This window comes from Oncorhynchus kisutch, linkage group LG1 (genome assembly GCF_002021735.2).
Source record: "Oncorhynchus kisutch isolate 150728-3 linkage group LG1, Okis_V2, whole genome shotgun sequence".
In the NCBI taxonomy this organism is placed as follows: Eukaryota; Metazoa; Chordata; class Actinopteri; order Salmoniformes; family Salmonidae; genus Oncorhynchus; species Oncorhynchus kisutch.
The window spans coordinates 6469066-6490879 of NC_034174.2; the positions used below are offsets into that span (position 1 = coordinate 6469066).

General features: G+C 46.3%; 1 protein-coding gene across 1 annotated transcript in view; it reads right to left on the reverse strand.

Annotated features, from left to right (window-relative positions):
- LOC109880617 (dedicator of cytokinesis protein 3) overlaps window positions 1-21814 on the reverse strand; it is a 218797-nt gene that overhangs the window by 168510 nt on the left and 28473 nt on the right. Inside the window, exon 5 of the mRNA XM_031833718.1 lies at window positions 5161-5257. Coding sequence (XP_031689578.1) covers window positions 5161-5257 — 97 coding nt within the window. The remainder of the gene's footprint in view (window positions 1-5160; window positions 5258-21814) is intronic.

Sequence of the window (21814 nt, forward strand, 5' to 3'; positions counted from 1 at the left end):
CTCACTTCGGGGCCCAGCTGGGGTCTTTCCTCTTCATCCAGAGCCACTGACTGCTGCCTTCTGCCACCTCCGATACAGCTTTGATTGCCGAACGCTGGCTCTGGCCCTTAATTCCAAGGTCTCTAAGCAGTCTGGTTGTAGATGTTGCCACAAAACCTCTGCAGCCCACCTCCACTGGTCGGACTTCTGTGTTCCAGCCATGATGCAGTGCTTCGGCAGCTAGATCGGCATAGCGCAGATGTTTTCGCTCATAAGCCTCATCTACTGAGTCCTCCCAGGGTACTGTGAGCTCAATGATGAAGACCTTCTTGAGCGAACGGGACCAGAGCACCATGTCAGGTCTTAGGGTGGTGGTTGCAATCTCCGGAGGAAACACAAGTTGCCGGCCAATGTCAGCTAGCATTTTCCAGTCGCGGGCCAAGCGCAGCTGGTCTCGCTCTAATGGTGTCAAGCAGCGCTTCGGTGGTTTAGCCCCTTCGCGGACAAAGTTTGTCCGTAAGGGGTGTGATGCTGCTGGGGGTGGTAGGGAGTTGTTGGCAGCTCGCTTGTCCTCCAGGGCGGACGCAAGGTTTTTAAGGACTTGGTTGTGACGCCAAGTGTAGCGTCCTTGGGTGAGGCTTGTTTTACACCCCGTGAGAATGTGCCTGAGGTTGGCTGGCATGGAACAGAGGGCACAGTCCGGATCTTCACCATACCATTGGTGAAGATTAACTGGAGTTGGAAGGACGTCATATGTTGCTCTGATGGAAAAGCTCAACCGCCTCGCTTCCATGGCCCACAGATCCTTCCAGCTGATCTTCCTCTTCTCCACACTGTCCCATCGAGTCCACTGTCCCTGTTTGGAAAGAGAGACTGCCTTGGCCCACCTTGCAGCCTCCTCCTGATGGCGTACTTCCTGCACTACCATCTTCCGCCGCTCTGGTGCAGTGGCCTTACTCCAAGCAGCACGGCTAGTTAGCCCAAGGCCTCCTCTCCCTTGCTGAACATGACCCACAATGTCAGCATGTCTGAGGGCTGCTGTTGCCTCCTGGACTGCTTTTTCTGGCCTCCATTTGCGCCCAGTTGCCAAGGTCGGCGCGTTGTTGCTCACCACTGGGTCTCGAGATTCATTCAGTGTCATCTGGAGCCTGGTTTTGAAACACTTGAATTCCTCTGTTAGACTGGTGAGGGGCAGCTTGAGGACACCATCTCCATAGAGGCCGATGGTGGTAAGGCATCGTGGAACTCCGAGCCACTTCTTTAAGTAGCCTGTGACTCCTCTTTCCATCTTCTCCACTGTTGAGATTGGAACCTCATACACTGCTAAGGGCCACAACACCCGGGGTAGGAGACCAAACTGCAGACACCAGGCCTTTAACTTTCCAGGTAGCTGGGTGTTGTCGATGGACTGTAGGCTACTACTGATGTCTTTACGCAGCTGTTGCACCTGGTCTTTGTCCTTCAGGCTTGCATCATACCACCTTCCAAGGCTTTTTACCGGCTGCTCAGACACTGTTGGGATTTGGTCATCTCCGATGAAGAATTTCAGGTCAGAGAGTACTCCCTTCACAATCGAGATGCTGCGTGACTTGGATGGTTTAATCTTCATACGGGCCCAGCTGATGTTCTCCTCGAGTTTTCTGAGCAGTCTCCTGGTGCATGGGACAGTGGTAGTCAATGTTGTAATGTCGTCCATGTAGGCTCTGAGTGGAGGGAGGCGGAAACCAGAGTCGACTCGCTGTCCACCAGCAACCCATTTTGAGGATCTGATGATAACCTCCATTGCCATTATGAATGCCAACGGAGAAATGGTACATCCTGCCATTATACCTACATTCAGGCACTGCCATGAGGTGGTGAACTCTGAGGTGGTGAAGCAGAACTGCAGATCCTGGAAGTACGACTTCACCAGGGTTGTGATGGTGTCCGGTATGTGGAAAAATCTGAAGGCAGACCACAGGAGTTCATGGGGCACAGAGCCAAATGCATTGGCGAGGTCGAGAAAGACTACATGGAGGTCCCTTTTCTCCACCTTGGCCATTTGGATCTGGTGCCAGATCATGCTGGAATGTTCCAAGCAGCCAGAGAACCCTGATATTCCTGCCTTCTGTACAGATGTATCGACGTACGCATTCCTTTGCAGGTACTCGGCCATCCTCTGGGCAATGACCCTAAAGAAGATTTTACCCTCGACATTCAGTAAGGAGATTGGGCGGAATTGGCTGATGTTCACTGCATCCTTCTCCTTAGGGATCAGGACCCCGCCTGCCCTACGCCACACTTTGGGTATTATCTTATTTTTCCAAGCTGTTCTCATAAGCCTCCAGAGGAACCTCAGGACATCTGGTGCGTTCTTATACACTTTGTACGGGACTCCATTTGGCCCTGGGGCTGATGCTGTTCTTGCCCGTCGAACTGTGTTTTCCACCTCTTTCCATGTCGGAGGGCTGGTCTCAATATGATGTTCCGGGGGTTCAATGGGTGGGATATCTGATGGGATGGCCAGATGTTCATGTCGCTTTGAGTCAAAGTTTGTTGTTCTCAGGTGCTCCTCTAGGTCTTTCTTTGTTGTTTTTAGAGCTCCACTTTTTTCCTTCGTGAAGAGACTTAAGGAACTTGAAGGGATCTTTATAGAATCGAGTTCTAGTTTGTTCTTTCTTCCTTCTGCGTTTCCGTAGGTTCTCTGCTCTACGGAGGGATGCCAACCGGGTTTTGATATCAGCCTGAAGTGCCTCTATGCCCTCCTTCTCCACTTCCGAGGCCTTCTTCCACTGTTTCTTAAGCTGTCGCCTTTCTTGAACGAGGCGCTTGATTTCTTGTTGCCTCCTGGAAACTGGTGGGGTTGGAACCTTTCTCCCGCCTTTTGCCTCTTCCACTCCAAATCTTTCTGTCCCGTACTCATAGATAATGTCCCCCATCCTCTCCAACTTCTTCTCCACTGTGCCTCGAAGTGTCTCGAGGGTCAAGGTAAGGTCAGTATTCACTGTTTCCCACAACTTCTTGTCACTGGCGCCGGGTCACTTCACATATGGTCTGTGCCCTGGTAGTCTCCTCTCGACTGCAGGTCTGGGAGGCTCGGTGAGTTCCACTACTGTTGTTGGTTCCACCTCAGTTGTTACTTCGGTGCTTGAGTTTACGTCCTCCATGACAGTGGTACTGATGCACTGCAAACTATGGTTTGCGTCCAGTTGCTGTGCTTCATTCGACTGATTTGATCGCTTTCGCAGAAAGTAATCAATGCGAGGCCTCTGTCTCTCTTTACCCAAACACCCCTTCTTCCCCTGGTGGATCCTCAACCCATGGTGTGATGTAACTTTCCTCCAACCACAGACACATACCTGCATCTGTTTGTGGCCCGCTGTTGCAGCAGAACTTGTGACAGTTGCTGTGGTGTTCTCTTGTGCTGTGCTCTCATTACTCGTAGTCGTTTCCGGTCCAGTCGTTACCATGTTGTCAGCCGATGAGTCATCTTCCGCCCCCGCTCTCGCAGACTCTAGGGGTATTCTCGTATGTTGACTTTCTGTAGCTAAAGCGGGTGTTTCCAACATACAGCGACGCATGGGAAACTACAGAAATGGGAAGCTACCCCATGACTGTCCCAGTGGGGTCTATTCCCTCCTGTCAGCCGCCTCTCTCCGTGCCGCCACAAGGACTTTCCCCTGTTGTCAGCTGATCTTTCTCAGCAGTCACTGGACAAGTCCAGATATTCAGATTCCAAGAACACAGGATTAGTTAGAATGGGAGAATCATCATCTGGGTTAGAATCATCTAAACTTTATTAAATAATTATACAATATTTTAATCTGGACACTTTTTGTTTTTGATATTGCTACTATACAAGTAACAATTTCAGTGTACCATTTACATATTCTGTATCCTGTGACAAATAAACAAATAATGTATTTTATATAGTGTCTGTTGGGTGCATGGCCTCACATGTCAACCTTTAAAGAGATGGGTGGGGCTAAAGCTTAAGAGGGTGTGAACAATGCTGAATGGGTGTAGACAAGGAAGAGCTCTCCAGTAGGTACCAAAACATTCAAGGTCCATTTTCTCAAAAGTGGGGTTACACTTTTACCAACTTGACTTTCCCAATGTTCCTCAACATACCATTTTGTAGCTTTGTATAGAAGTAGAGACTCAATGTAAAATAAAACACAATTGCAAATGTTGCTACATAAGACAGAATTAGACATTCTCCCATCGTTGGAGAGAAAGACCAGACGATGATGACACTATGGAAAACAAATGAACAGCAATAGCGTTAAGGTAGAGTGGGGTATATTGAGCTAAAGGGGTATGTTGAGCTAAAGGGGTATGTTGAGCTAAAGGGGTATGTTGAGCTAAAGGGGTATGTTGAGCTAAAGGGGTAAGTTGAGCTAAAGGGGTATGTTGAGCTAAAGGGGTATGTTGAGCTAAAGGGGTATGTTGAGCTAAAGGGGTATGTTGAGCTAAAGGGGTATGTTGAGCTAAAGGGGTATGTTGAGCTAAAGGGGTAAGTTGAGTCACTCTTGTTTCTAGGGAAACCAAACAAAAAATAAATAATTTTAACAAATATTTAGGAAGAGGGTATCATTTCATGGAGTCTGTGAAGGAAGAAACCACATGGAAAAGGTGGTAAGCAAGTTAAAAACCTTGTTTTCCCCAAGTCAAAATGGTGACCCTGTTTATAGAACTGACCCTGTTGATAGAACTGACCCTGTTGATAGAACTGACCCTGGATATAGAACTGACCCTGGATATAGAACTGACCCTGTTTATAGAACTGACCCTGTTTATAGAACTGACTCTGTTTATAGAACTGACCCTGTTTATAGAACTGACCCTGGATATAGAACTGACTCTGTTTATAGAACTGACCCTGTTTATAGAACTGACCCTGGATATAGAACTGACCCTGTTTATAGAACTGACCCTGTTGATAGAACTGCCCCTGGATATAGAACTGACCCTGTTGATTGTGTGTTTTTCGTGTGTAAAAAAAACATTTTTTACTATTTTGATAGTGAACACTGCACGGTTGAGAAGGGCTTGTTCAGCATTTCACAAAAAAACTACAACTTGAACGTCCAGAGCGACACGCCACACACTTTACTTGGTCAGAAAATAAAAACTAGAGACATCTCAAGTTGACGCAACATTTTTGCGTAAAAGCGGCACTCAGATCACAGATGTACTCACCACGTAGAGTTGCTTCCACGACAGGGCCCATTCCTGCAGAGTGGACGTCACCTCTGTCACAATGGGGTCTTCCAGTGATACCACTGTCTCATACTGCCTGTACAATACAAACAATAACTTAAGTAAAAGCTCTGTGAAACTAGTTGGTGAGGTTGCTTGTGTATCTAGACACAGGAACCCCGCACACACACACAACCACATAGACACACGCTCGCACGCACGCACACACACACACACACACACACACACACACACACACACACACACACACACACACATACACCAAGATGCACCACACAGCATCAAAATGGGGAGTTTGTGTGTGTGTTGTGTGTGTGTGTGTGTGTGTGTGTGTGTGTGTGTGTGTGTGTGTGTGTGTGTGTGTGTGTGTGTGTGTGTGTGTGTGTGTGTGTGTGTGTGTGTGTGTGTGTGTGTGTGTGTGTGTGTGTGTGTGCGTGTGTGTGTGTGTGTTTGTGTGCATGTGTGTGTGTGTGTACATGTTTAGATACCTGACATGCTGTCAAGTTTCTATCTACACCCAACAGACTATTATTATCTAAGACTTCCTCCCAAATCATTCAGAAGTCAGACGTTTTAAAATCGCTTTGTCAAAAACTCAAACAAACTGCCATTCTACAGCTCTCACAACACTAACAGCCTAACCCCCCTCCCATCTCCTCTCTCTCTCAGTCCCCCAGCCTAACCCCCTCCCATCTCCTCTATCTCTCTCAGTCCCCCAGCCTAACCCCCTCCCATCTCCTCTCTCTCTCTCTCTCTCAGTCCCCCAGCCTAACCCCCCTCCCATCTCCTCTCTCTCTCTCAGTCCCCCAGCCTAACCCCCCTCCCATCTCCTCTCTCTCTTTGTAAGGGGTGCGTACTGGTGGCAGAGAAGTCAGACACAAAAACTGTTTCCAACGGGGCAGTTTAACAATAAAAACCCACCGGAAACCAGAACAATCAATAAATGGGTTCAAAACCCGACAAACACCAGACATAACGTGCACAAGCACTTACAAATAAACAATACCGGACAAGGACATGGGGGGAACGGAGGGTTAAATACACAACATGTAATTGATGGAATTGAAACCAGGTGTGAAAGACAAAACAAATGGAAAATGAAAGGTGGATCGGCGATGGCTAGAAGACCGGTGACATCGACCGCCGAACGCCGCCCGAACAAGGAGAGGGAACGACTTCGGAGGAAGTCGTGACACTCTTTCTCTGTCCCCCAGCCTAACCCCCTCCCATCTCCTCTCTCTCAAGTGAAGTAGATAATATACAAAAGTGAAATAAATAAAAATGAACAGTAAACATTACACTCACAGAAGTTCCAAAAGAATAAAGACATTATAAATGTCATATTATGTATACCCCACGGGGTGAGATCTTGCGTGGAACCCCAGATCGAGGGAGATTATCAGTGGTCTTGTATGTCTTCCATTTCCTAATACTTGCTCCCACAGTTGATTTCTTCAAACCAAGCTGCTTACCTATTGCAGATTCAGTCTTCCCAGCCTGGTCCAGGTCTACAATTTTGTTTCTGGTGTCCTTTGACAGCTCTTTGGTCTTGGCCATAGTGGAGTTTGGAGTGTGACTGCTTGAGGTTGTGGACAGGTGTCTTTTATACTGATAACAAGTTCAAACAGGTGCCATTAATACAGGTAACGAGTGGAGGACAGAGGAGCCTCTTAAAGAAGAAGTTACAGGTCTGTGAGAGCCATAAATCTTGCTTTTTTGTAGGTGACCAAATACTTATTTTCCACCATAATTTGCAAATAAATTCATTAAAAATCCTACAATGTGATTTACTGGATTTTTCTCTCATTTTGTCTGTCATAGTTGAAGTGTACCTATGATGAAAATTACAGGCCTCTCTCATCTTTTTAACTGGGAGAACTTGCACAATTGGTGGCTGAATAAATACTTTTTTGCCCCACTGTATACTGTGTTGTAATCATGTACAAATGGTACAAAAAAAAGTAAAAGTAAAGTACAAAAGGGAAAATAATAAGCTGGGTTGTATTTACAATGGTGTTTGTTCTTCACTGGTTGCCCTTTTCTTGCGGCAACAGGTCACAAATATTGCTGCTGTGATGGCACACTGTGGAATTTCACCCAGTAGATATGGGAGTTTATCGAAATCGGGTTTGTTTTCGAATTCTTTGAGGATCTGTGTAATCTGAGGGAAATATGTGTCTCTAATATGGTCATACATTGGGCAGGAGGTCAGGAAGTGCAGCTCAGTTTCCACTTCATTTTGTGGGCATGAGTACACACAGCCTGTCTTCTCTTGAGAGCCATGTCTGCCTACGGCGGCCTTTCTCAATAGCAAGACAATGCTCACTGAGGCTGTACATAGTCAAAGCTTTCCTTAAGTTTGGGTCAGGTATTCTGCCACTGTCTACTCTCTGTTTAATTCTATCCAATGTGTCAAGTAATTATCTTTTTTGTTTTCTCATGATTTGGTTGGGTCTAATTGTGTTGCTGTCCTGGGGCTCTGTGGGGTGTGTTTGTGTTTGTGAACAAAGTCCCAGGACCAGCTTGCTTAGGGGGACTCTTCTCCAGGTGCATCTCTCTGTAGGTGATGGCTTTGTTATGGAAGGTTTGGGAATCGCTTCCTTTTAGGTTGTTGTAGAATTTAACGTCTCTTTTCTGGATTTTGATAATTAGTGGGTAATTCTGCTCTGCATGCATTATTTGGTGTTCTACGTTGTACACAGAGGATATTTTTGAAGAATTCTGCGTGCAGAGTCTCAATTTGGTGTTTGTCCCAGTTTGTGAATTTTTGGTTGGTGAGCGGACCCCAGACGTCACAACCTTAAAGGACAATGGGTTCTATAACTGATTCAAGTATTTTTAGACAGATCCTAATTGGTATGTTGCATTTTATGTTCCTTTTGATGGCATAGAATTCCCTTCTTGCCTTGTCTCTCAGATCGTTCACAGCTTTGTGGAAGTTACCTGTGGCGCTGATGTTTAGGCCAAGGTATGTATAGTTTTTTGTGTGCTCTAGGGCAACAGTGTCTAGATGGAATTTGTATTTGTGGTCCTGGTGACTGGACCTTTATTGGAACACCATTATTTTGGTCTTACTGAGATTTACTGTCAGGGCCCAGGTCTGGCAGAATCTGTGCAGAAGTTTTAGTGTAACCAATTGGAATGTCTGTATATTTGATCATTTCATTGAGGATACCATCAACACCACAGGCCTTTTTGGGTTGGAGGGTTTTTATTTTGTCCTGTAGTTAATTCAAGGTAATTGGAGAATCCAGTGGGTTCTGGAATCCAGTGTGTTCTGGAATCCAGTGGGTTCTGGAATCCAGTGTGTTCTGGAATCCAGTGGGTTCTGGAATCCAGTGTGTTCTGGAATCCAGTGTGTTCTGGTCTTTAATAGTTGATTTTTTAATTTAATTTTTAATTTTACCTTTATTTAACCAGGCAAGTCAGTTAAGAACAAATTCTTATTTTCAATGACGGCCTAGGAACAGTGGGTTAACTGCCTGTTCAGGGGCAGAACGACAGATTTGTACCTTGTCAGCTCGGGGGTTTGAACTTGCAACCTTCCGGTTACTAGTCCAACGCTCTAACCACTAGGCAGGTAGCCCCGATTCTAAGATTTGTATTTGATCATGTATATGTTTTTGCTGTTTGTTCTTTGTTATAGAGACAAAAAGTTTGGAGAAGTGGTTTACCCAGACATCTCCATTTTGGATTATTCGTGTTGTTGTTTGTTTAGTGTTTTCCAATTTTCCCAGAAGTGGTTAGAGCCTATGGATTCTTCAATTACATTGAGCTGATTTCTGACTTGCTGTTCCTTCTTTTTCCGTAGTGTATTTCTGTATTGTTTTAGTGATTCACCATAGTGAAGGCGTAGACTCAGGTTTTCTGGGTATCTATATTTTTGGTTGGACAGGTTTCTCCATTTCTTTCTTAGATTTTAGCATTCTTCATCAAACCATTTGTCATTGTTGTTCATTTTCTTCGGGTTTCTATTGGTCACGCCCTGACCATAGAGAGACCTTGGTGTAGTAGGCATGACAAGAGGGTGTTCTAGTTCAATATTTTGATGTTGGTGTTTTGTATGGTTCCCAATTAGAGGCAGCTGGTAATCATTGCCTCTAATTGGGGATCATATTTAGGTAAGCATTTTTCCCACCTGTGTTTGTGGGATATTGTTTTGTGTTTGTGCATCACGTTTCATTGTTGGTTTATTGTTTTTGTTTGATGTTTCACCGCAATAAAGATGTGGAACTCAACACACTCAACACACGCTGCGCCTTGGTCCGTCTCTCCTCACGATCGTAACACTATTTGAGATTTTTAGATTTGATAGGGAAGCTGAAAGGTTAGATATACTGTTTAGGTTTTCTACAGCCAGGTTTACACCTTCACTATTACAGTGGAACGTTTTGTCCAGGAAGTTGTCTAAAAGGGATTGAATTTGTTGTTGCCTAATTGTTTTTTGGTAGGTTTCCACACTACATTCCTTCCATCTATAGCATTTCTTAATATTATTCAGTACCTTTGGCTTCGATGCCTCATGATTGAGTATTGCTCTGTTCAAGTAGACTGTGATTTTTCTGTGATCTGATAGGGGTGTCAGTGGGCTGGCTGTGAACGCTCTGCGAGACTCTGGATTGAGGTCGGTGATAAAGTAGTCTACAGTACTACTGCCAAGAGATGAGCTATAGGTGTACCTACCATAGGAGTCCCCTCGAAGCCTACCATTGACTATGTACATACCCAGGATGTAACAGAGCTATAGGTGTACCTACCATAGGAGTCCCCTCGAAGCCTACCGTTGACTATGTACATACCCAGCTTGCGACAGAGCTTCAGGAGTTGTGACCCGTTTTTGTTGGTTATGTTGTCATAGTTGTGCCTAGGGGGGCATATGGGGGAGGGAATGCTGTCACCTCCAGGTAGGTGTTTGTCCCCCTGTGTGCTGAGGGTGTCAGGTTCTTGTCCAGCTCTGGCATTTAGGTGCCGCAGACTAGTACATGTCCCTGGGCCTGGAAATGATTGATTTCCCCCTCCAGGATGGAGAAGCTGTCTTCATTAAAGTATGGGGATTCTAGTGGGGGGATATAGTGGGGGGATATAGGTGGCACACAGGAGGACATTCTTCCTCTATTGAGATCATTTCCTTTTGAATTTCTAGCCAAATGTAAAATGTTCCTGTTTTGATTAATTGAATGGAGTGAGTTAGGTCAGCTCGATGTCAAAATAGCATACCCCCTGAGTCCCTTCCCTGTTTCACACCTGGTAGTTTGATGGATGGGACTACCAGCTCTCTGTAACCTAGAGGGCAACCAGTGGGTCCATCTCCACCATACCAGGTTTCTTCAAGGATGACAATGTCTGTATTTCCAATATCTTTGATGAAGTCTAGATTCCTGCTCTTTAGGCCAAAGGCAGATGACCTCAGACTTTGGATATTCCTGGATGGAATATTGGAGGTTTGGCCTCAGGCCAGTAAGTGTGAGCAGAGCCTGCTGAGCATCTGGTACATGCCATTTAAAAAAAAAAAACATTTTTACCTTTATTTAACTAGGCATGTCAGTTAAGAACAAATTCTTATTCACAATGACGGCCTAGGAACAGTGCCTTGTTCAGGGGCAGAACGACAGATTTGTACCTTGTCAGCTCAGAGATTCAATCTTGTAACTTTGGGTTACTAGTCCAACGCTCTAACCACTAGGCTACGCTGCCGCCCCACTAGCCATTGGCTTGGGCTAGTGTAAGAGTGGGGGTTTGGCCTGTTTGCCTGCTCACGGCCTGGGCGTATGTGTGACTACCATGTTGAGGCCCTCTTTGTGGGGGTGGGGGGCATGGGGTGGGCAGGAGGGGCATAGGTCTGATCTGAGGGTGCCTAAATGGGGTGTGGGCATGGTTGTCTTGGTGGGTGTTTATTGGTTGGGGTGGGGGTCTGGATGAGGTCTGGCCGAGCGTCTCGCTGGTCTGGGCGGGGAGTCTATTGATCTGTTGCTCCCGTGTGAAGTGTTAGGGCTGCGTGTGAGCGCGATGTCCTTCAGGGTTCGGGTGAAGATGGGTACTGCTGCCTTGTAGAGGTGGACCTGGTCATAAAGGCTGTTCAAGTCCAGGGTGGAGTGGTGGGCCAGGAAAACATTTGATTTTGAGGCACAGTCACGGGAAATACTTGCGTTTACCCGCTGTATTGTGGCAGTGTGGAAGTATTTTCGTGGTAGCAGGGTGGGGAAAGTTATAGAAGCTTTTTCAATCACTCCCTTCAGTGCTGTGGCCACCCTTTCCTGCTGTGCTCTCAGGTAATTTGTGCCTGTGTGTATTATTATGTGGCTGGGTGAACCTAGTTGGTCCTCAGACAGAAGGTCTAGGGCGCGCTGGGTGAACCTAGTTGGTCCTCAGACAGAAGGTCTAGGGCGCGCTGGGTGAACCTAGTTGGACCTCAGACAGAAGGTCTAGGGCACGCTGGGTGTTTGGACACCAGAGTTTATTTTATTTTCTTGTATATATTTCCCATTTGAGTCCATAAGGAGAACAATCTGTGTCTTGTGTATGTCCTCAGTGTGTGGGGGGGGTGGTAGGGGAGGGCTATCAGGGTGGCTGACAGGGGGGGTTGGAATCCCCTGGGATTCGGGTTCTTCATTTGTCTTTTCTGCTGTGATGTCAACACTATGGTCTTTTGTGGACTGTTCTGCTGTGGTGCTGAGGTGGGCTGTTCTGCTGGCTTCTCTGCGGGGGTGGCCACCTCTCTAGGGGGTTGTTCTCTGTCAAACGCTATCCCCATCACCCTCTACTGCAGCAGTCTGATCTCCTGCTCCTGCTCTTTCTCCTGTTGTAGTTGTCTCACAACAGTCCAGAGTGCAGACATGTCTCTCTCCTCCTCCAGCTCCAGCACTCCGGGTCTGGTTAAGGGGATGTTGTGCTGGACTGTTGTCTGGATCTGTGCTGACTGGAGTGTAATCACCTGCTGTTCCAGCTCCACATGCCTTACCTCCAGCTGGGTGAATTTATCCTTCATTTCAATGAGGGTACTCTGTGCTGGGAGGTTGACTTTCCGCTTGGGGTTGCTCGTCTGTGGGGTTATATAATGAAGAGGTCTGGTCTGACCAGCTCGGGGTGGGGGGTATCTTTCTCAAGGGAGAGCTTATCCTGCTGGGCTAATTATTTGATTAGGTGAAAGTTCAGCTGAGACTGTTTGGAGGTTGCCCTGGTTAATATAGCATTGTGCCATGCCAGGGGATGGTCTGTGTTAATATAGCACTGTGCCATGCCAGGGGATGGTCTGTGTTAATATAGCACTGTACCAGGGGATGGTCTGGTTAATATAGCACTGTGCCAGGGGATGGTCTGGTTAATATAGCACTGTGTCAGGGGATGGTCTGTGTTAATATAGCACTGTGCCAGGGGATGGTCTGGTTAATATAGCACTGTACCAGGGGATGGTCTGGTTAATATAGCACTGTACCAGGGGATGGTCTGGTTAATATAGCACTGTGTCAGGGGATGGTCTGGTTAATATAGCACTGTGTCAGGGGATGGTCTGTGTTAATATAGCACTGTGTCATGCCAGGGGATGGTCTGGTTAATATAGCACTGTGTCATGCCAGGGGATGGTCTGGTTAATATAGCACTGTACCAGGGGATGGTCTGGTTAATATAACACTGTACCAGGGGATGGTCTGGTTAATATAGCACTGTACCAGGGGATGGTCTGGTTAATATAGCACTGTACCAGGGGATGGTCTGGTTAATATAGCACTGTACCAGGGGAAGGTCTGGTTAATATAGCACTGTACCAGGGGATGGTCTGGTTAATATAGCACTGTGTCATGCCAGGGGATGGTCTGGTTAATATAGCACTGTGCCAGGGGATGGTCTGGTTAATATAGCACTGTGTCAGGGGATGGTCTGTGTTAATATAGCACTGTGTCAGGGGATGGTCTGTGTTAATATAGCACTGTGTCAGGGGATGGTCTGTGTTAATATAGCACTGTACCAGGGGATGGTCTGGTTAATATAACACTGTGTCATGCCAGGGGATGGTCTGGTTAATATAGAACTGTACCAGGGGATGGTCTGGTTAATATAGCACTGTGTCAGGGGATGGTCTGTGTTAATATAACACTGTGTCAGGGGATGGTCTGGTTAATATAGCACTGTGTCAGGGGATGGTCTGGTTAATATAGCACTGTACCAGGGGATGGTCTGGTTAATATAGCACTGTACCAGGGGATGGTCTGGTTAATATAGCACTGTACCAGGGGATGGTCTGGTTAATATAGCACTGTGTCATGCCAGGGGATGGTCTGGTTAATATAGCACTGTGTCATGCCAGGGGATGGTCTGGTTAATATAGCACTGTGTCATGCCAGGGGATTGTCTGGTTAATATAACACTGTGTCATGCCAGGGGATGGTCTGGTTAATATAGCACTGTGTCATGCCAGGGGATGGTCTGGTTAATATAGCACTGTGTCATGCCAGGGGATGGTCTGGTTAATATAGCACTGTGTCATGCCAGGGGATTGTCTGGTTAATATAACACTGTGTCATGCCAGGGGATGGTCTGGTTAATATAGCACTGTGTCATGCCAGGGGATGGTCTGGTTAATATAGAACTGTACCAGGGGATGGTCTGGTTAATATAACACTGTACCAGGGGATGGTCTGGTTAATATAGCACTGTACCAGGGGATGGTCTGGTTAATATAGCACTGTGTCATGCCAGGGGATGGTCTGGTTAATATAGCACTGTGCCAGGGGATGGTCTGGTTAATATAGCACTGTACCAGGGGATGGTCTGGTTAATATAGCACTGTACCAGGGGATGGTCTGGTTAATATAGCACTGTGTCATGCCAGGGGATGGTCTGGTTAATATAGCACTGTGTCAGGGGATGGTCTGGTTAATATAGCACTGTGTCATGCCAGGGGATTGTCTGGTTAATATAACACTGTGTCATGCCAGGGGATGGTCTGGTTAATATAGCACTGTGTCATGCCAGGGGATGGTCTGGTTAATATAGCACTGTACCAGGGGATGGTCTGGTTAATATAACACTGTACCAGGGGATGGTCTGGTTAATATAGCACTGTACCAGGGGATGGTCTGGTTAATATAGCACTGTGTCATGCCAGGGGATGGTCTGGTTAATATAGCACTGTGTCATGCCAGGGGATTGTCTGGTTAATATAGCACTGTGTCATGCCAGGGGATGGTCTGGTTAATATAGCACTGTGTCATGCCAGGGGATTGTCTGGTTAATATAACACTGTGTCATGCCAGGGGATGGTCTGGTTAATATAGCACTGTGTCATGCCAGGGGATGGTCTGGTTAATATAGCACTGTGTCATGCCAGGGGATGGTCTGGTTAATATAATACTGTGTCATGCCAGGGGATGGTCTGGTTAATATAGCACTGTGTCATGCCAGGGGATTGTCTGGTTAATATAACACTGTGTCATGCCAGGGGATGGTCTGGTTAATATAATACTGTGTCATGCCAGGGGATGGTCTGGTTAATATAACACTGTGCCAGGGGATTGTCTGGTTAATATAACACTGTGTCATGCCAGGGGATGGTCTGGTTAATATAGCACTGTGTCATGCCAGGGGATGGTCTGTGTGGAAGATTAAGTTGCTGATGTTCTCGCTTTTATAACAGTCAACAAAAAGTGTCTCTTGATTTTCCATAATGAGCTCCATTTTGTGATCTTTTCTTGCCTTATCATTATTTACATACAATACAGAGGGTATTGTGTTTTAATTACCTCTGAACAGCGGGAGGCAGTTTGTAAGGCCTCTCCATGTGGTTGGAGTAGACTGCGACTCTCCTGCCATTGTTGGGCTTTGACACCTCTCACTTGACACGTCAGTGCTAATTGAAGTTGTATCGAGCTTGGCAGCCTTCATTTAGCATTCAGTCCTCATGAAGTATTTTTTCTTCATGGCTTTTGGAAATTAAATATCGTTTCAGACTAAACATTACTCACTCAGTTCCAGGTTGGATGGTTTTTTCAGGTTTCTGAGAATTTAGTGTTGGAATAATAATCTCCCCCCTCTCCCTCCTTCTCTCCCTCCTCTCCCTCATTCTCTCTCCTCCTTCTCTCCCCCCTCTCCCTCATTCCCTCTCCTCCTTCTCTCCCCCCTCTCCCTCCTTCTCTCCCTCCTCTCCCTCATTCTCTCTCCTCCTTCTCTCCCCCCTCTCCCTCATTCCCTCTCCTCCTTCTCTCCCCCCTCTCCCTCCTTCTCTCCCCCCTCTCCCTCATTCCCTCTCCTCCTTCTCTCCCCCATCTCCCTCCTTCTCTCCCCCTCTCCCTCATTCTCTCCCCCCTCTCCCTCTTTCTCACCCCCCTCTCCCTCCTTCTCTCCCCCTTCCCTCCTTCTCTCCCCCTTCCCTCCTTCTCTCCCCCTCTCCCTCCTTCTCTCCCCCTTCCCTCCTTCTCTCCCCCTTCCCTCCTTCTCTCCCCCTTCCCTCCTTCTCTCCCCCTTCCCTCCTTCTCTCCCCCTCTCCCTCCTTCTCTCTCCCCCTCCCTACTTCTCTCTGCCCTGTCCCTTCTTCTCCCCATTCCCCTCCCTCCATCTGTATTTCTGTCCCCCCCCCTCTACCTCCCTTCACTCCCTCCCTCCCCAACTCCGCTCTCACAATCCCTATAACTGATTAGCATCTCCCAACCCTAAAATGTAACACACAATGAGATTAACATGCTGTCTTAGTAGAGGGGCCTCCGCTCCAGGCCCCCTGACTCCACAGCCGCTAGAAAAACATATTGTCATGAATGTCCTGTGAGGATCACAATGGGTCAGATCAGCTTGGCAATGGCTGACAGTAACCAGGCCCACTCAGACAGTAACCAGGCCCACTCAGAAAGTAACCAGGCCCACCCAGACAGTAACCGGCGGCAGCGTAGCCTAGTGGTTAGAGCGTTGGACTAGGAACCGGAAGGTTGCGAGTTCAAACCCCCGAGCTGACAAGGTACAAATCTGTCGTTCTGCCCCTGAACAGGCAGTTAACCCACTGTTCCCAGGCTGTCATTGAAAATAAGAATTTGTTCTTAACTGACTTGCCTGGTTAAATAAAGGTAAAATAAAAAAAACAGGATCACCCAGACAGTAACCAGGCCCTTTCAGAGGGGTGGGGGGGTTCTGCTGGATGGACAGCTCACACCCTGTTATAAATTACAGGAGAAGGGGACTATTTGTTGATCTACAGTATGAACAAAAGGAGATCAGAACATTGCCAGATTGCAGCTGTGCGTGTAAAGTGGTCTGAATCCTGACCCATGAACAATCAACACGAGGTGTAGGTGAAAAGCTCATCTCCCAGACAATCACTAATACGGCTGATTAGCTGTCTTAAGTCAGATATCGAGAAAAGTGAATCTAAGAGGGACCATCATACTACTCTTTTCAAATCACCGTAGTATGTTACTCTCATCACCCCAATGGCAACCGTCGACACAGCTGGCTAGCCTATCTTCCAGAGGGAACAACAATAGACGACGGGAAAGGGGAGACCCCTTTCAGACAATCAGACCTATTCAGCTTGCAACCTTCCTAAGGAGGGCTGGTTCCGACAGAGATAAACAATGAACAAAGGCATTCACACGTAAATACATTCATGATTTCTTATTCCAGTTTCAAAAATGGTCTTTTAGACATTAAATGTACTATGCATTATGTGGGCTGAATGCTGTAACAACACAGAATAACACAATAAAAGTCCCATTATGGTAGTTGACTGTCCATTACTGCTTATCACGTATTAAGCATCATTTACTCACATTACGTTACTAAAATATTTCAGTTGTTCTGTATATTACATTTGTTTTTTTTTGATGACTTTATTATTTCATTCCAAGTCATCATCTCGTCTCTATAGAGCTGCTGCCTGACAAAAAAAGCACTATTTTAGTAGATCTTCAAAGTAAATAAGGCATCGTTTTATGACAGCTGAATACCATCTATCAATCACTTAGATCATGTATTTTCAGGTGGAGATACCTCGCGAAGCAACAACTGCTCTCTATTCCTCTCCATCGTGCGTTCTTCTGTCTCTCCTCTCCGTCTCCATGTCTGCACCACGCCGACTGGACAAGTAGCCACGCAATGGATTATGGTCATTGCAGTTAATTACCACATTTTCTGCGTCAAACTATGTGGAATATTGGCCTGTTGGAGACTGTCACGACTTCCTCCGAAGATGGCTCCTCTCCCTGTTTGGGCGGCGCTCGGCGGTCGTCGTCACCCGGTCTACTAGCTGCCACCGATCCTTTTATCTTTTCTTTTGTTATGTCTGATTTGTGTTTCACCTGGTTTCATTTTGGTTAATTAGGGGGGTGGTATTTAATCTCGACATTTCCTTTGGGTTTTTGTGCGGAATTGTTTTCGTTTGACTGTCAGTTAGTTTTGGGTTGTGTTTTCTTAAGTACATGTTTAACAGGTGGTTTTTCCCTGGACTGTATCTGAGTGGGGTTTTGTGGCTACTTTGTAGTCCGGTGTCTTGTTATTTTGAACTTGTTTAATAAAACGCCCTTTTCCTTCGGGACTTGTATAATAAAACGCCCTTTTCCTTCGGGACTTGTATAATAAAACGCCCTTTTCCTTCGGGACTTGTATAATAAAACGCCCTTTTCCTTCGGGACTTGTATAATAAAACGCCCTTTTCCTTCGGAACTTGTTTAATAAAATGCCCTTTTCCTTCGGAACTTGTTTAATAAAACGCCCTTTTCCTTCGGGACTTGTATAATAAAACGCCCTTTTCCTTCGGAACTTGTTTAATAAAATGCCCTTTTCCTTCGGAACTTGTTTAATAAAACGCCCTTTTCCTTCGGGACTTGTATAATAAAACGCCCTTTTCCTTCGGGACTTGTATAATAAAACGCCCTTTTCCTTCGGGACTTGTATAATAAAACGCCCTTTTCCTTCGGGACTTGTATAATAAAACGCCCTTTTCCTTCGGGACTTGTTTAATAAAACGCACCTTTTCCTTCGGAACTTGTTTCTCCTGCGCCTGACTCCACATCTCCTTGGGGAGATCTGACAGAAGCTTCAATTCCCTACTATATCACACAGTTCGGGCTTGATCTAATTTATCTCTAGAGAAACTGCACATTGTGTGCACACAGAAAAAACTAATTCAAATAATTGAACCGTGGTCGGTAAATTGGTTGTTTAAAAAAAACGGAAGAAAAAGGTTATACTGCTCATGTCACTTTAACCACCATCCAAGTAAATCAAATCTGGGTTCAGTTAGTATTTGTTTTCTTTCAAACACTTTAGCGATTCTTGCTAGAGCAAGTGTGGCCTGGCGAAACAAAACAAACAGACTCAATAAAGTGCAGATCATTTTTTGAACTGAAAACAGACAGATTTCAAACTGGATCTCTATAGAAGAGCTGTGGGTCATACTGAACCCATTGCATCACACATCAATCATCAGGGCCATGTTCTCATCTCAAATCTAATCTAGGCCTTACATGATATCTATTAGACCAATGCACATTCACATACAATACATATAGATCACTGTGTCAGTAGATGACACAATACATATAGATCAGCATCTAGAACAGAAAACTGAACTGACTTCTGGGATCAGTATAGAAGATGGTAGAGAGACAGTGGAGGAGAAGAGGGAGAGGTAGAGAGACAGTGGAGGAGAAGAGGAAGAGAGACAGTGGAGGAGAAGAGGAAGAGGTAGAGACAGCGGAGGAGAAGAGGAAGAGACAGTGGAGGAGAAGAGGGAGAGGTAGAGAGACAGTGGAGGAGAAGAGGAAGAGGTAGAGACAGCGGAGGAGAAGAGGAAGAGACAGTGGAGGAGAAGAGGGAGAGGTAGAGAGACAGTGGAGGAGAAGAGGAAGAGGTAGAGACAGCGGAGGAGAAGAGGAAGAGACAGTGGAGGAGAAGAGGGAGAGGTAGAGAGACAGTGGAGGAGAAGAGGAAGAGAGACAGTGGAGGAGAAGAGGAAGAGGTAGAGACAGCAGAGGAGAAGAGGAAGAGACAGTGGAGGAGAAGAGGGAGAGGTAGAGAGACAGTGGAGGAGAAGAGGAAGAGACAGTGGAGGAGAAGAGGAAGAGGTAGAGACAGTGGAGGAGAAGAGGAAGAGACAGTGGAGGAGAAGAGGAAGAGGTAGAGAGACAGTGGAGGACACGAGGAAGAGGTAGAGAGACAGTGGAGGACACGAGGAAGAGGTAGAGAGACAGTGGAGGAGAAGAGGAAGAGGTAGAGACAGCGGAGGAGAAGAGGAAGAGAGACAGTGGAGGAGAAGCGGAAGAGGTAGAGAGACAGTGGAGGAGAAGAGGAAGAGACAGTGGAGGAGAAGAGGAAGAGGTAGAGAGACAGTGGAGGAGAAGAGGAAGAGACAGTGGAGGACAAGAGGAAGAGGAAGAGAGACAGTGGAGGAGAAGAGGAAGAGGAACAGAGACAGTGGAGGAGAAGAGGAAGAGGTAGAGAGACAGTGGAGGAGAAGAGGAAGAGACAGTGGAGGACAAGAGGAAGAGGAAGAGACAGTGGAGGAGAAGAGGAAGAGACAGTGGAGGACAAGAGGAAGAGAGACATTATTTATCTATATCTCCCTCTCTTTCCCTCCCTATCCTGCCCTGCCACGCTCTCCCTCCCTTTCCCTCTACCTCTACTCTCCCCCCTCCATCCCTGCCTCCTCTTCTCTCTTCCCTCTCTTCTCTCTATCTATCCCTGCCTTTCTCCAAACTGATATTCGTAGAATGTATTAGTTACGTTACCCATAAAACAACACAGAATATTGTGTTGTGGTTCAACGGTAATCTTTTAGGATTACAGTTGACCCACAACTAAAATATGTAGCCCACATTATCTTCATTACAAATAGACGGCCAACAATTGGAAAAAATATCTATTAAAATGTCATTTTGCATAATGTTTTGAAAGCGTTTATTTTAGGTCATATTAATCGAAGTAACAGATGTCTTAATTTGCATAACGGTTTTAATTAAATGCACAAAGAGACAAATTAATTGGATGTACAATCCTTTACAGTTTCCAAGTACCCCTCCTGAGGGGATATGAAAAAAGGAAAATAAGCATTTTGAGTTTTAAAATCGTATTGGAAAAAAGGGCTGGCGTACCGGATTTTGATACAATACTTATATATTGTATCCTGTCTAGCCTGGCCATAGATATAGTAAGAAAATATATTGTATCCTGTCTAGCCTGGCCATAGATATAGTAAGAAAATATATTGTATCCTGTCTAGCCTGGCCATAGATATAGTAAGAAAATATATTGTATCCTGTCTAGCCTGGCCATAGATATAGTAAGAAAATATATTGTATCCTGTCTAGCCTGGCCATAGATATAGTAAGAAAATATATTGTATCCTGTCTAGCCTGGCTCTAGATATAGTAAGAAAATATATTGTATCCTGTCTAGCCTGGCCATAGATATAGTAAGAAAATATATTGTTTCCTGTCTAGCCTGGCCATAGATATAGTAAGAAAATATATTGTATCCTGTCTAGCCTGGCCATAGATATAGTAAGAAAATATATTGTATCCTGTCTAGCCTGGCCATAGATATAGTAAGAAAATATATTGTATCCTGTCTAGCCTGGCCATAGATATAGTAAGAAAATATATTGTATCCTGTCTAGCCTGGCCATAGATATAGTAAGAAAATATATTGTATCCTGTCTAGCCTGGCTCTAGATTTATCTCCGATAACTCTTATGGTCATTGTTACAGATGCACATCTACATTTGACTCTGCTTCTCACAGCAGGAAAATAATCCTGCAGCAATAGCAAATGTGAATCATTATGTGGACAGCTGTAGATTCCCTGTACCACACTAGATAACTGTTAACTAGTCATGACTGTAGTTTTTCTGTACCACCATGCTAGATAAATCCATTCATCCCTCTCCTCTCCTCTCCTCTCCTCTCCTCTCCTCTCCTCTCCTCTCCTCTCCTCTCCTCTCCTCTCCTCTCCTCTCCTCTCCTCTCCTCTCCTCTCCTCTCCTCTCCTCTCCTCTCCTCTCCTCTCCCCTCCTCACTCCTCCATCCATCTCTCCTCTCCCCTCTCCTCCATTCCTCTCTCCTCTCCCCTCCACTCCTCCACTCCTCTCTCCTTAATCCCCTCTCCTCTCCTCTCCTCTCCTCTCCTCTCCTCTCCTCTCCTCTCCTCTCCTCTCCTCTCCTCCATCCCTCTCTTCTCCTCTCCCCTCCTCTCCCCTCCATCCCTCTCTCCTATCTTCTCCTCTCCTCTCACCTCCTCTCCTCTCTCCTCCATTCCTCTCCTCTCCCCTCCTCTCCTCCTCACTCCTCCACCCCTCTCTCCTCTCCTTCATCCCTTTCTCCTCTCCTCTCTCCTCCATCCCTTTCTCCTTTCCCCTCCCCTCCTCTCCTCTCCCCTCCTCATTCCTCCACCCCCTCTCCTCTCCTTCATCCCTTTCTCCTCTCCTCTCCTCTCCTCTCCTCTCCTCTCCTCTCCTCTCCTCTCCTCTCCTCTCCTCTCCTCTCCTCTCCTCTCCCCTCCTCACTCCTCCATCCATCTCTCCTCTCCCCTCTCCTCCATTCCTCTCTCCTCCACTCCTCCACTCCTCTCTCCTCTCCCCTCCACTCCTCCACTCCTCTCTCCTTAATCCCTCTCTCCTCTCCTCTCCTCTCCTCTCCTCTCCTCTCCTCTCCTCTCC